This window comes from Tachypleus tridentatus, chromosome 13, assembly GCF_004210375.1.
Source record: "Tachypleus tridentatus isolate NWPU-2018 chromosome 13, ASM421037v1, whole genome shotgun sequence".
In the NCBI taxonomy this organism is placed as follows: Eukaryota; Metazoa; Arthropoda; class Merostomata; order Xiphosura; family Limulidae; genus Tachypleus; species Tachypleus tridentatus.
The window spans coordinates 115001757-115015992 of record NC_134837.1 but is presented as its reverse complement, the minus strand read 5'-3'; the positions used below and the strand labels follow the sequence as shown (position 1 = coordinate 115015992).

The 14236-nt window shown below is 32.6% G+C and overlaps 1 protein-coding gene across 2 annotated transcripts in view; it reads left to right on the top strand.

The window, feature by feature from the left end:
* The window catches only part of LOC143238778 (synaptic vesicle 2-related protein-like), a 58075-nt gene that overhangs the window by 17440 nt on the left and 26399 nt on the right, over positions 1–14236 (top strand). For both annotated transcript variants that reach the window (XM_076479319.1, XM_076479318.1), the window contains exons 3-5: positions 3221–3319; positions 12323–12394; positions 13165–13289. In XM_076479319.1, the coding sequence (XP_076335434.1) occupies positions 3221–3319; positions 12323–12394; positions 13165–13289 (296 nt within the window). The remainder of the gene's footprint in view (positions 1–3220; positions 3320–12322; positions 12395–13164; positions 13290–14236) is intronic.

Below are 14236 nucleotides of genomic sequence, written 5' to 3'. Positions count from 1 at the left end.
GTCTGGTGAAACATAGTCTCAACATATGCTATTAAGAATGTCTGGTGAAACTTTATCTTGGCATATGCTACTATTAATGCCTGGTGAACTTAGTCTTGACGTATACTACTAATGATGTCTAATGAAACTTAGACGTGACATATACTACTAATAATATCTGGTGAAACTTGGTCTTGACATATACTACTAATAATGCATGGTAAGTGTTAGTCTTGGCAAATACTACTAATAATGTCTACTGAAACTTAGTCTTGATATATACTACAAATAATGTTTGGTGAAACTTAGTCTCGGCATGAACTACAAATAATGTTTGGTGAAGCTGAGTTTTGACGTATACTATTAATAATGTGCGGTGAAACTTACTCTTGGCATACACTACAAATGATGTCTTATGAAACTTAGTTTCTACATATACTACAAATAATGTCTGGTGAAACTTAGTCCTGACGTATATTATTAGTAATGTCTGGTGAAACTTATTTTCGCATATACTGCTAATGATGTCTAATGAAACTTTGTATTGGCATATACTACAAATAATGTCCTGTGAAATTTACTTTTGCCATTTTCAACTGATGATGTATTGTGAAACTTAGTCTTTAAATATACTACTAATAAAGCCTGGTGAAAATGAGTCTTAACATATACTATTAATAATGTCTGGTGAATCATAGTCTTGGCATATACTACTAATAATGCCTGAATAAAGTTTGTCTTAACATATACTAGTAATGATATCTGATGAAACATAGTCTTGGCATATACTACAAATATATGTGGTGAAACGTAATCATGTCATATGCTATTAATAATGTCTGGTGAAATTTAGTCTTGACATATACTACTAATAATGCCTGGTGAAACTTTGTCTTCACATACACTATTGATAATGTCTTGTGAAACTATGTTTTGGCATATACTACTTTAAACGCCTTGAGAAACTTAGTCTTGACGTATATTATTAATAATGTCTGTTGAAAATTAACATTGGCATATACTACTAATAATGCCTGGTGAAACCTAATCTTGACATTTGTTATTCATAATGTCTCGTGAAACTTAGTCTTGACATATACTACTAATAATGCCTGTTGACACTTAGTCTTAACATATGCTATTGATAATGTCTTGTGAAACTTAATCACAATAATGTGTTGTGAAACTTAAGCTTGGCATACACTATTGATAATGTCTTGTGAAACTATGTTTTGGCATATACTACTTTAAACGCCTTGAGAAACTTAGTCTTGACGTATATTATTAATAATGTCTGTTGAAAATTAACATTGGCATATACTACTAATAATGCCTGGTGAAACTTAGTTTTGGCATATACTACTAATAATGCCTGGTGAAACTTTGTCTTGACATATACTACTAATCATGTCTAATGAAACTTAGTCTTGACATATACTACTAATAATGCCTGGTGAAACGTAGTCTTGGCATATACTACTTATAATGCTTGGTTAAACTTAGTCTTTACATGTACTACAAATAATGTCTGGTGAAATTTAGTCTTGACATATGGTACTAATAATGTCTGGTGAAACTTAGTCCTGACGTATATTATTAGTAATGCCTTAGTCTTGATATATGCTTCTAATAATGTCTGATGAAACTTAGTCTTGTCAAAAAAAATCGTGATTTGAAATAGAATTTGGTCTAGAAACTATATGATGACCTTGAAATGATAATATTTGTTACAACCGCAAAAAATATATTGATTTATTTTTACTATATATTTAAAGTGTATGTCTGATTAGAACGGTCATAGTTTTACACTTTTTTAACACACAAAGTTTGTGTGTTTTCTTATAGAAAGCCACATCAAGCTATCTTCTGAATCCAGAGAAGGGAATCCAACCGCTTATTTTTATGTTAGAAATCTAAAGACTTTCCACTGTACTATCGTGGGGTCACACTGTTTGACAGGGTCGAATGTATCAGAGTTGATTTATACATAACCATAGAACATGCCAGATAACACTAAGTTTAATTTTTTCAGAAACTTTGAATATTTCGTTATAATAATTCTTGTCAAAGTCGGTGGCTTAAACCCAAAATACCTGCTTGGAACGCAATAGCAAGTTTGAGGACTTATAGCATTTAATACGGGGTTTCGATACTCGCGGTGGGTAAAGTATAGGTAACCCAATGTGTAGCTTTGTGTTTCACTTCAAAGAAAAACAAAATTATATCACATTTAGCAAAATCACAAAAAAAGCCATTTGATATGAGCAGAATAATCGTAAAACAATGATATAATTCTCCATATTTAGAAAGAAAAAATATAATGAATTGTAACACAATATTTTTAACAATCGTTTTTAGTTAAGATAGTTAAATGTTAACTGGCTGTTTTCCTGATTAACCTTTACGTAAATCCTAGATATTGTTATATTCTTTTAATGATTATACCACTTCTGAATCCCAAAGCAAGATATTTAAGATATAGTACCAAGCTATAAAATAAAAATATTTATAAATAATAAACATATAGTTATAATTACAATACATTCATTTCCTTATAAGAACTGCCATGGCCTAATGGCTAGGAGCACTCGACTCACGATGTTTAGGTTCGAATAATGTGGGCATTATAAAGTGCTAGTCAATCTTACTATTAGTTGGTAAAAGAGTGGCGCAAGAATTGGCAGTGGGTGTTATTAACTAGTTGATTTAATTTCACAATTAGGGACGACAAACGCAAATAGCTTTCACGTACCTTTGCACGAAATTCAACAAACAAATTTCCTCTAACTTAGCAGTTGTTTATATATATATATATATACATATTGTGATAAGGCAACTTCATATTCTTTTTATAATTCTAAAATAAATCCTAAAAATAAAATTTGTCGGGGTTATTTAAATAACATATCAGGTCATATCACCAAAAGATAACTACACATTTACTTAAATGTGTAGCATATATCAAAACCCCTAGTGTTTATGGAAGAAGAACCTTTGTTCTTCAGATGGTAACTGATTAAAAATGTTATATGTTTTTAATATTCATTGAGAGTTTTCCGAGTTATCGGTTACTTCTGCTCCTCCTTCTATGACATTTAGGTTATATAAACTTTCTATCATAAACTAGTCTTCATGAATTTTCTCATTTACGACTCATCGTCATTATTTATAGCTAAGCCTGTCTACAAACTATATAAGAAAACAAACACGAAATTATTAATATGTTTGTTTTTTATTATAGATGGCAGAAGCATGCGAGGTAATGATTTTGTCCTTGTTAGGAAGGCTCTTAGCCTGTGAGTGGTTGATCACTTCCTTCCAGGTGGCACTACTTTCATCGGTGAGTAATTCTTCCTCAAGAGGAAACTGTAATTTATTTATTTCTCTTTTTTTTTTTCGATTTAATTATATATTGAAATAGTAAAGATCTACCTTAACTATATACTAACAATTCAGTCACTCGGAAAATATGTTTTTAACTTTACACAAGCCCAATAAAAAAGTACTTTCAATGTTCAGTATTTTATGTATAAATGCAGAAATATTCTGAATTGGTTCTGTAATTTCAAATAATCGCCTAATTATTTAGAAGGTGTCTACATTTGTCACTTTATTTTACGATCTAATAATTTAATGATTATTTTTACAAGAAGAAGAATACCACTTGTATTTAGTAAAACGGCAGTAAAAGTACCCTGTGAAGAAAAATAAATATTCCAGAGAAATCTCAATCCTTGTTTGGTTCGATTCTCTTCGGTGGACGTAGAATATAGCCTGACGTGGCTTTGCTATAAAAAACATACATACACACATTGTTTAGTTAGATATTAAATACAGTGGTACCTCGGTTCTCGAACGACTCCCTTCTCGAACAATTCAGTTTTCGAACATATTGTTTGAAACAAAATGTCTCTGTTGTCGAACATAAACTCGGTTCCCGAACTAAGCTGGTGTGGCCCGAACCCTCGAAATAGCCCGACTGATGACCCGAACGACCATTCGACCATTCTTAGACCACGTCAAGCTTGCCCAAAACATTTTATCCACACCTGTCGCTCAGTCCACATCCCCACTAAAATCTGCTGTAAACGTTCCCGTTTTTCTTTTTGTTTTTCTAAATATTCGGATTAAATAAGCCACCATGCGGTCAAAAAATGATAATGAAAGCAGCAAACCAAAAAGAAAAGTTGTTAGAGCCACAATAGAGGTGAAAAAAGATCTCATAGCGAAGTATGAGAGTGGAGTTCGCGTGTCTGACTTTGCTACTCAGTTTGGTATGGCGAAGTCTACAGTCTGGCACCATACTGAAAAATAAAGAGGTCATAAAAGGAATTGATGTTGCAAAAAAGTGACAGTGCTTACGAAACAAAGATCACAAACAATGGAAGAGGTAGAAAAACTGTTGTTAATTTGGGTAAACGAAAAACAGTTAGCTGGTGATAGCATTTCTGAGACCATCATTTGTAAGAAAGGAAAGCAGTTGCATGCTGATCTCCTGAAAAACACCTCTGGAACGAGTGCTGATACAAGTGATGCCTTTAAGGCAAGTAGGGGGTAGTTTGAAAAATTTAGGAAGAGAAGTGGCATACACAGTGTGGTGAGACATGGGGAGGGTGCCAGGCAGAAACAAGCCTTATAAGACAAGTTTTTGTGAGAAATAGGTCCAGTGAGTCTCAAGCAGGTTGTAGCGGTGCAAAAAGACAGAAAAGAGAAAGAACCCCTGAAGGAGAGTTTCCTGACGTTTTTATGGAAGGTAACCGCCAAAAGTACAGTTACTTTACAGAAAAAACATAATACATCGATTCCGGTTATGTATATGTCACTATTGAGAAACCTTGGTTTGTGTTCAGTTAGATTACTTCACCAAACCAAGATTATTTGTCATGTGTTTTATGAGTATTTATTTCTATTAAACCGATAAAGAAGACTGGGAAATATTAAAATAAAATTATTCGAGAAATTTAAGCATCACGAGTCGTTAGCTAGCTGGTCACGTGGGGAACAAAAACATAAAATAGTTTAATATATATGCAAAAACGGCTCGTTTGGGTTGAGAAAATATTTTACATAGAAGAGAGAACAACGTTTCGACCTTCTTTGGTCATCGTCAGGTTCACAAAGAAAGAGGTAACTGACCGATAGCTGACCACATGTTTGGAAGAGGTTGTGTAACTGAGTGTCGGAATGTAGAGGGCGGTGTTAAATGTTTGAATATATAATTTTATTTATTTTATTATATTAATATAGGTATAAAGGTGTTCCTTTATATTGGTTTATTTTGGGTTTAAGTTGTTGTATAAGTAAGGCTTCTTTAATTTTGCGTTTGTTATGTTTGTTTCTTTATTTAGTATTTGAGTGTTTTCTATGGTTATGTTGTGTTTATTTGACTTGCAAAATACTAAATTTTGCAAGAGGTGACTCCGGTCACCTCTTTCTTTGTGAACCTGACGATGACCGAAGAAGGTCGAAACGTTGTTCGCTCTTCTATTAAAAATATTTTCTCAACCCAAACGAGCCGTTTTTGCATATATATTTCTCTACAAGTGGGTTTTCTCGACATCACTGATAAAATAGTTTAAATATTTTAGCTGATCGAGCATCTGGTCGAATGTCATATATAATATGAAATAGAGTACCATATAATTATAATAACAGTTATAGATTTGCATACTAGTAATATCAGAGGGTTAATGTGATCAAGCGTGATCAAAGAATATTAGAAAAAAAATGCAGGTTAGCATAGAATTGTAAATTAATTTTTGAGACTTTATCTCATAGGCGTGTATTGCAACAAAGCAAAAAAATCAGTGTTAAGATTAGGATATTTCTATAGAGTTTATCATGAATACATTAAAAACCTACCCTTGGAAACTAATTAATGAAGTTTGGTATTAAAATAACATTTTTAATGTTCTAATCGTTCTTCAAAGACAATTTTGGAAACAAGTTTCATTTTATATTTTTCGTATAAAGATGATAGAGTACATGGAAAATATTAAGGTTCTTGAGCTCCTCAGTTATAACAATTTCCCTAGAATATTCGTATAAGTAATCGGAGGAACGAACAGTAACGTTTTAACAATGTCATTCTTAAAGTGACTAAAGTTGCCTTACTAAAAACTAATGATATGTCTCAACTGATAGAGACTTACTTAGAGTTTCAAAGCTCTCTAAGGCTCTTCCTTTAGTCATGGGTCAAAGACCATGTCATTGTGTTTGTAAAAATATGTTCAAAATTTTATTGGACTGAATGAATCTATGTGAAAACGTTTGGTATCAAATTGTAGATTATAACTTACGTTTTAGTATTATACACTGGTTATTTTTCGATTTAAAAGCAAAAATTAAAAATATTTGTAACTATCGATTCCTGGCCATGTAGTTAGAGTGCTTGGCTCCAAATCGAAGGGTCGTGGGTTCGAATCTCCGTCCCACCAAACCTCCTCGCCTTTTCATCCGAGAGGCATTATAATGTTATGATCAATTCCACTATTTGTGGGTAAACAGAGTAGCGTAAGAACTGGTTAGTGATAATCACTTGATAATTATCTGGCGGTTTTAAATATTATGTATTTGAAATTTGAAAATGTTCTGATGCATAAAAGTATCTTCACCTTAAAATCAAAATTACTTTGTATATTAGCGGCGGGTGGTGATGACTCGCTGCCTTCTATCTAGTTTTACACTGCTAAATAAGGGACGACTAGCGCAGATAACCCTCGTATAGCTTTGCGCGAAATTCAACTTTGTATGTTGAATAGTCAAAATTCTCTGAAAAAAATTTCATGAAAAATCTATAATTAAAAAAATAATGACAATTAACTTAAAAATTGATATTTCGCGCCTCGTGATGTTTACTAATATTCTACAAAATTTTCTAAAGATACGCATTCGTTATCTAAAATCATAGTATAATTACTACTATGGATACTTTGGTCGTTACAAGTTGGGTGGATCCCACCTCTCCCGTAGTGATAAAGTTAAAGTGATAAAAGTTGCTTTAATAAAAATTAATGGTATGACTCGACTGATAGAGCATTTGCTTTGGGATTAAAAGATAACGAATTTATCATCTCATGTGAACTACGAAAAAAACTGCGAAAATATCTTTTAATACCACCACCTGGTCTTAGAGAAATTATTGGAAGATGATAAAATAATGAGTGAAGAATCCTTTAATACCACACCTAGTCTTATAGAAATTACTGGAAGATGATAATGAGTGAAGAATTCTCTAATACCACCACCTCGACCTACAGATACTAAAGAAATAGATTAACACTAATACCAAGAAAATTTTCTATTATCACCAACTTTTTCAGAAACTACGGAAAGAGACTTTAATCAAACATATCCTCTAACAGAACCGCTTGATAGTACAAAAAGAATAGAAATATAATATAAGTCATGTCAGAAAAATCCTCCTACGTGACACCTGGTGTTACACAAACTATAGGAAGAAAATAAAAATATTAATAGAGATATCTTTTAACAGCGACAACTGGCTTTCTAGAAATTGTAAGAAGTGAAAACAAAAATATTAGAAATATGCACTTAAATCACTCTCTAGCAATACATAAATTATAAGAGAACATAATAAAGCCAGAAATATGTTCTATCAGCACTACTCCATTGTAAAGGAATTATAGGAAAAAATGAAAACAATTAAAAAGAAGTCCTCTAAAGATACCATCAGGCCGAAATAAGTTATGGAAAGAAAATAACAATAATGTCAGTAAACATCCTATAACACTACCACCTGACTCTTTGGAAATTATAGGAACAAAATAACAATAATGTCAGTAAACATCCTCTAACACTGCCACCTGGCTCTTCGGAAATTATAGAAACAAAATAACAATAATGTGAGTAAACATCCTATAACAATACCACCTGGCTCTTCGGAAATTATAGAAACAAAATAACAATAATGTCAGTAAACATCCTATAACACTACCACCTGACTCTTCGGAAATTATAGGAACAAAATAAAAATAATGTCAGTAAACATCCTCTAACACTACCACCTAGGAAATTATAACAAAATAACAATAATGTCAGTAAACATCCTCTAACACTACCACCTGGCTCTTCGGAAATTATAGGAACAAAATAACAATAATGTCAGTAAACATCCTCTAACACTGCCACCCGGCTCTTGGGAAATTATAGGAACAAAATAACAATAATTTGGAACCCTCTAATATCATCATGCTAGAAAAATATCTAAGAAAACCACCTTGTCTCACAGAAATGTGGCCCGGCATGGCCAAGCGCGTAAGGCGTGCGACTCGTAATCCGAGGGTCGCGGGTTCGCGCCTGCGTCGCGCTAAACATGCTCGCCCTCCCAGCCGTGGGGGTGTATAATGTGACGGTCAATCCCACTATTCGTTGGTAAAAGAGTAGCTCAAGAGTTGGCGGTGGGTGGTGATGACTAGCTGCCTTCCCTCTAGTCTTGCACTGCTAAATTAGGGACGGCTAGCACAGATAGCCCTCGAGTAGCTTTGTGCGAAATTCCAAAACAAAAAAACAAAACTCACAGAAACAATAAAATTTAGACATGTTTGACTAGAGGGATGGCAGCTAGTCATCAACACTCACCGCCAACTCTTGGGCTACTATTTTTTCCAACGAATAGTGGGATTGACCGTCACATTATAACAATTCCATGCCTGAAAGGTGCGACCGCGATTTGAACCTGCGACACTCTGATTACGAGTCGAACGCCTTAACCCACCTAGCCATACTAGGCCAATTCCGATGTATTTCCTAAGAGCACAACTTGTGCAAACAGAAACTATAAGAGAAAATCAATAATGCTAGGCAAATTCTATAAAATAACATTTGGTCACATAAAAATTATAGGAAAAGAGTTACAATATGCAAGAAAACTCCTCAAAATTACCAAATCGCCCTGAAGAAACTATAAGCAGAAAATATAAATAAGCCATTCATTAGCACTCGGTAATGCATCAATTATAGGAAGACAAATAATAGTTATGTCTGCAAAAGTTGAATACTACCATCATATTCTAGAGAAAATGCAAGCAAAGAATGAGATCAATGCCTTAAATATCATGTACTGTTATCAGCTATCCAAATTAACTGCAGCCAGAAAATAACAATCGTTTCAAAAGAAATCCTTGACCATCACTGATTCAAATCTTAGTTCTATAGGAATATTAGGAAGATGATGATTATAATATCAATAACAGAAAAATCCTTTAACATCATGCCTGGTCATACGGAAGCTATAGAAAGAGAACAGCAAAAATGCCAGAAAATTGATTTGAAATGACCACCCGATACACAGAAACTACAGGAAGTGTTTTATATCAACTTCAAAAATTTCCTATAACTTCACAGCGTGGTTTTACAAAAATTACAGGAAGAGAATTACAATAATGACTGGGAAATACTCTAACATGACTACCTGTGCATACCGATAATGTACGAACTGATTAATATTTAACAATTATAGGAAAATAATATCACTACGGTTACAAATATATTATAATATTATTATGTCATCTTCTAGAAAGTGTAAAATGAGAAAAGAATAATATCAGACATTTTTTCTTTTAAATTTCTGCACTGTAATACAGTAATTAGAAAAAGAAAATACCATGACGCCTGATGCTGCAGAAACTATAGGAAGAAAATAAGTCAATACCAGAGAAATTTTCTAAGACTAACTATAGGAAAACAAGAACAATAAGGACAGAAGTAAATCATATAACAACACCAAACAGTTATATAGAACTATCAGGAAAGTATTTCTATATAATTAGAAATTTATTCTAGCGTCACTACATAATCTTACAAATTTACCATCTATTTCTAAAGAAACAGTTTGTCCCCGAAGAAGAAAGCTTCACCTTTCGAAAGCGCTCGGGTTATAGGGTTTATATTCATTTCTATCAAAACTGCTCGAACCTACGTGTTTTTCTATCATCATGATTAAAGAGAAAAAATAATACCAAAAACCTTACAAAATTGTCACATAATCCTAATAAACTATCAAAGAATACACAGTGATGCTATAATTTTTTTAAGAACATTATCTAGTATCACAGAAACTTTACAAAGATGCTGGCAAGTATATCGTATATAATCTGTAAGAACACCATTTGTTCTGTATAACCTATATGAAAATAATAGCAATAACGCCAAAGAAATTGTCTAAAATCAACGCCTGTTGCTACAGAAACTACAGGGAAAATACCATAATGTTTCTAGAAATTTCTTCTAACATCACCATCTGTAGCTGTGGTTCTCAAAGTGTGGTCCGTGGATTGGACTAAAATGTAACTGACGCGTATCACCACAATTGTAGCCATAAGGGAGAAACCAGAACCGGTGGGTTAGATCAGTAGGTGATTCAAAGGAGTCTTTTGCACATTCAAAGTGGTCCAAGGACAAAAAAAAACTTAAAAACTACTACATTATAGAAATAAAACAACATTAGGGATAACTTATAACAACATCAAACATTTCTAAAGTAGCTATAGAAAGAGAATAACAGTATTGTTAAAGCACTATATTAAGAAAGTAACAATGATGCCAGAAAAACTCTCTGGCAAGACCATCTGGTGATAAAATAACAACAAGTGAAGTGTTAAAATAGTGCCATGTATAACAAGTGAAGTGTTACAATAGTGCCATGTATATAGTATATTTATACATTTTGTTGTACAGAGAGAAAAAGAAAAAAACACCTATATAATACCAGGAGAAATCCACTTGCGTCAGAACCCGTTGTTACGGAAAATATAAATATAAATAACAATAATGTGTAATAAAAATATAAAAATGAAATAAAATATTTTCAAAATTATCGTATAACAGCAGCATCTGGTCCTCCAGAAGCTATAAAAAAAGAACAGAATAAGGAAGAAAATCCTCTAACACCCCCACAAGGTCATATAGAAACTAAAGGAAATTGATCAAAATAATGCAAGAAATATGTTCCAACAGAACAATACACTCCTCAAGAAGCGGCCAGGCATGGCCAGGTGGTTAAGGCCCTCAACTTGCCATATAAGTCCCGCGAGTTCCAATCCCCATCTCATCAGACATGCTCACCCTTCCATGGGGGCGTTATAAGTGACAATCAATCTCAATACTTCCTGATAAAAGAGCGGCCCAAGAGTTGGTGATGATTAGCCACCATTTTTCTAGACTTTCACTACTAAATTAGGGACGGTATCGCAGATAGCCCTCGCGTAGCTTTTAAGTTAAATTCGAAACAAACCAAACCTGCAGAAACTATAGGAAGAGACAAAATAATAATACTAGAAGCATCCTCGAAATAATCATTTGCACCTCCAACAACTTTATGAAGAGTAAAAGAATAATGCTGGAAACATTGTGTGATAACAACACCTGTTACTATAGAAACTAATAACAGAAAAAATAATACTAGAAGAAAAATGCTAGATATAGCCAATTACATCACCACCAATAACTTTAAGTAGCGTATAAGAATAATGCGAAACGGTTCTTGAAGTAAAACTTCTGTGTTACACAAACTGCACGAAGAGAATAAAAAATAATACTACAAATATCTTCTAATAACATCAGCACCTGTTTTTACAGAAAGTATAGTTAACAATAAAGTGACATAAGCGTTTTAAGAACACCAGCTGATCTTACAAATACTGTAAGAAAAGTAGTAATAGTACCAGAAAAATCTTCTAATGTTATTCTAACAATAAATCCACAAACAGGTTCCTAACAGTTCTAGTTCACTGCAGAAAGTATGAGAAGAAGCTTATTGGAATGAGAAGATCTAAGAAACAACAGCAGGTTTTTATGAGAAATCTAACTAAAACCTAGAAATATGTTTTAGCGGTCTCACTTTGTATTAAAAGAGCTATAGGAATATAATATAAATAATATCAGAAAAGTCTTTTAGTATTAGCGCTAGTTCAATAATAACTTATAGGAAAATATTAATACTAATTCTATAGATATCTTATAACATCAGCACCTGTTACGAGATAAGCTTTAAAAAGAAAATATCAGAAAAGTGTTCTAACAGCACCCACATGGCCATAGAGAAATTATATAAAGAGGGTGTCATAAATGCACGAGCAATATCTGCACCATCCAGTCGTACAAATGTTATAGAAAGAGAAAAGATGTTAGATATTATATGCAACTTGTCATAAATTGTAGTAAGTGAATACGATACATTACCGTAATAGCGGATTCATTGTAAGCTATATACAGAAGTTGAATTATGAGTGAAGAAAGTACATTTTAGAAATATTATTAAAAATGTATTTTTTCAGGAGTACAATTTTCAAATGTTAACACTATTGTTATTGATTTTTCATAGGTTGTATTTATTGCAATAGCTATTGGATCCTTGATAATTGGAAAACTTGAAGATGTCTATGGACGTAAGAAGGTACGTATCACCATTTAATAATAACAGTTTAAATTAGAAGTCTTAGTTGAGCCACACAGTGCCTATGTATAACGAGTAGGTGTAAAAGCTATTATGGGATTTTGTTTGATAATACGGCATATTAAAATAAATGTTTCGTTATAAATTGTGTGGAAATTTATAATATTCATGAAACTCTGCTATCAGTATTGTTATGGAGTAAAAACCATTTGCTGGCGAAGCGTGATTAACATTGTGATTAGACAATCGTATTAATCTTAATTATTGTTTTCATACATATGTTTCGGTAATTAAAACGCCTTCATGATTTTAGAACCTTATAATTTAATCATTATTATAATATCATACATTAATAACCATTATGAAATATATGAACCACATTTGTTTTACCATCTTAAGTACAATAAACTTCAAAATTATACTCAGTTTTGTTTTTCGTAAATCGAATCCTTGTTTTAATTTATTCAAAGTGTCAAAAAGAAACAAAACAAACAATTGGACTTAATCTTATTCATAAAATGTATTTACTTTGTAGTAAGTTTCTACTTTGCTTCATTTACATATTTCATATTTTAAAATATTTTCACTGAGACAATAAATAACAGCCTACTAGATGGAGATAATATATTTATTAGCGATGATATACTGTATTCTAAAACATTAAGTGAGGTATAATATTCTAGCTCGTTATAAGTTACGGAGTGAAGCCAATGATTAGCGATGTCACGCTTTATTATGAGTTGTTTAATATGGCATAACTTGTTTTCTAGATCATTATAAGTTGCTCTTGTATGCTCATTGTCTTTGGAACTTTGAGCTCAGTTTCACCATCTATCAAGTGGATGTTCGTCTTCCGTGGATTTCTTGGGCTCTTCGTGCACGGGTTACAGAGCGCGTGAGTATAAGATTTGGATCAACTATTCTTATCTTTTTTTTTTACACATTGTAATATCGAATTATTTTACTTTCATATGAACATGTAAAGAACACTACAAATTATTTTATTAAATAGTTTTTCTTGAATGAATTTTTGGGCGACTTATCCTGCATGACCTCTTATTGTAAAGGCTTCACTCCGAAATTTATACATATAAAAACTGTATTTTATATGTATATAATATACTAATATACATATTATCAACAGTATTTTTCTTTACTATCTTAAAATGTTAATGTGAAACAATTGTATTATGTGTGTAAAAATTTATTCGAAATCTTCAGATTGTATATTAAGTTAAGATTATATTCACCGGCAACTTCATACTTTCAAACATTCACTTTACACCAAACAGCTTTGATAGGATGTGTCACTCTTTTGCGTTTGTAAAACAGAACTAAATGTGCTGCTCTCTGTTGGATGATATTGTAGAAACTTTCTTACAACCATTCGTAATGGCAGTTTGCAAGAGTAAGAAATTTGTATGCGACACCATCATATCCAAACGCCTATATTATAAGAAGGATGATCTTTTTTTTTTTAGTATATTCCAAAATTCAGAAATATAAGCAGATCTAATTATTACTGTTTATATAATTATACACTGAAAAATCGGATATTATTTCTTTTACCCTTCTATATATCTAGTCCTGACGTAATGCTAATGGTAAAGAACCTAATTAAATGTTTTTTGTTTTTTGGAATTTCGCACAAAGCTACTCGAGGGCTATCTATGCTAGCCGTCCCTAATTTAGCAGTGTAAGACTAGAGGGAAGGCAGCTAGTCATCACCACCCACCGCCAACTCTTGGGCTTCTCTTTTACCAACGAATAGTAGGATTGACTGTCACATTATACGCCCCCACGGCTGGGAGGGCGAGCATGTTTAATCGAGTTCAGCTTATT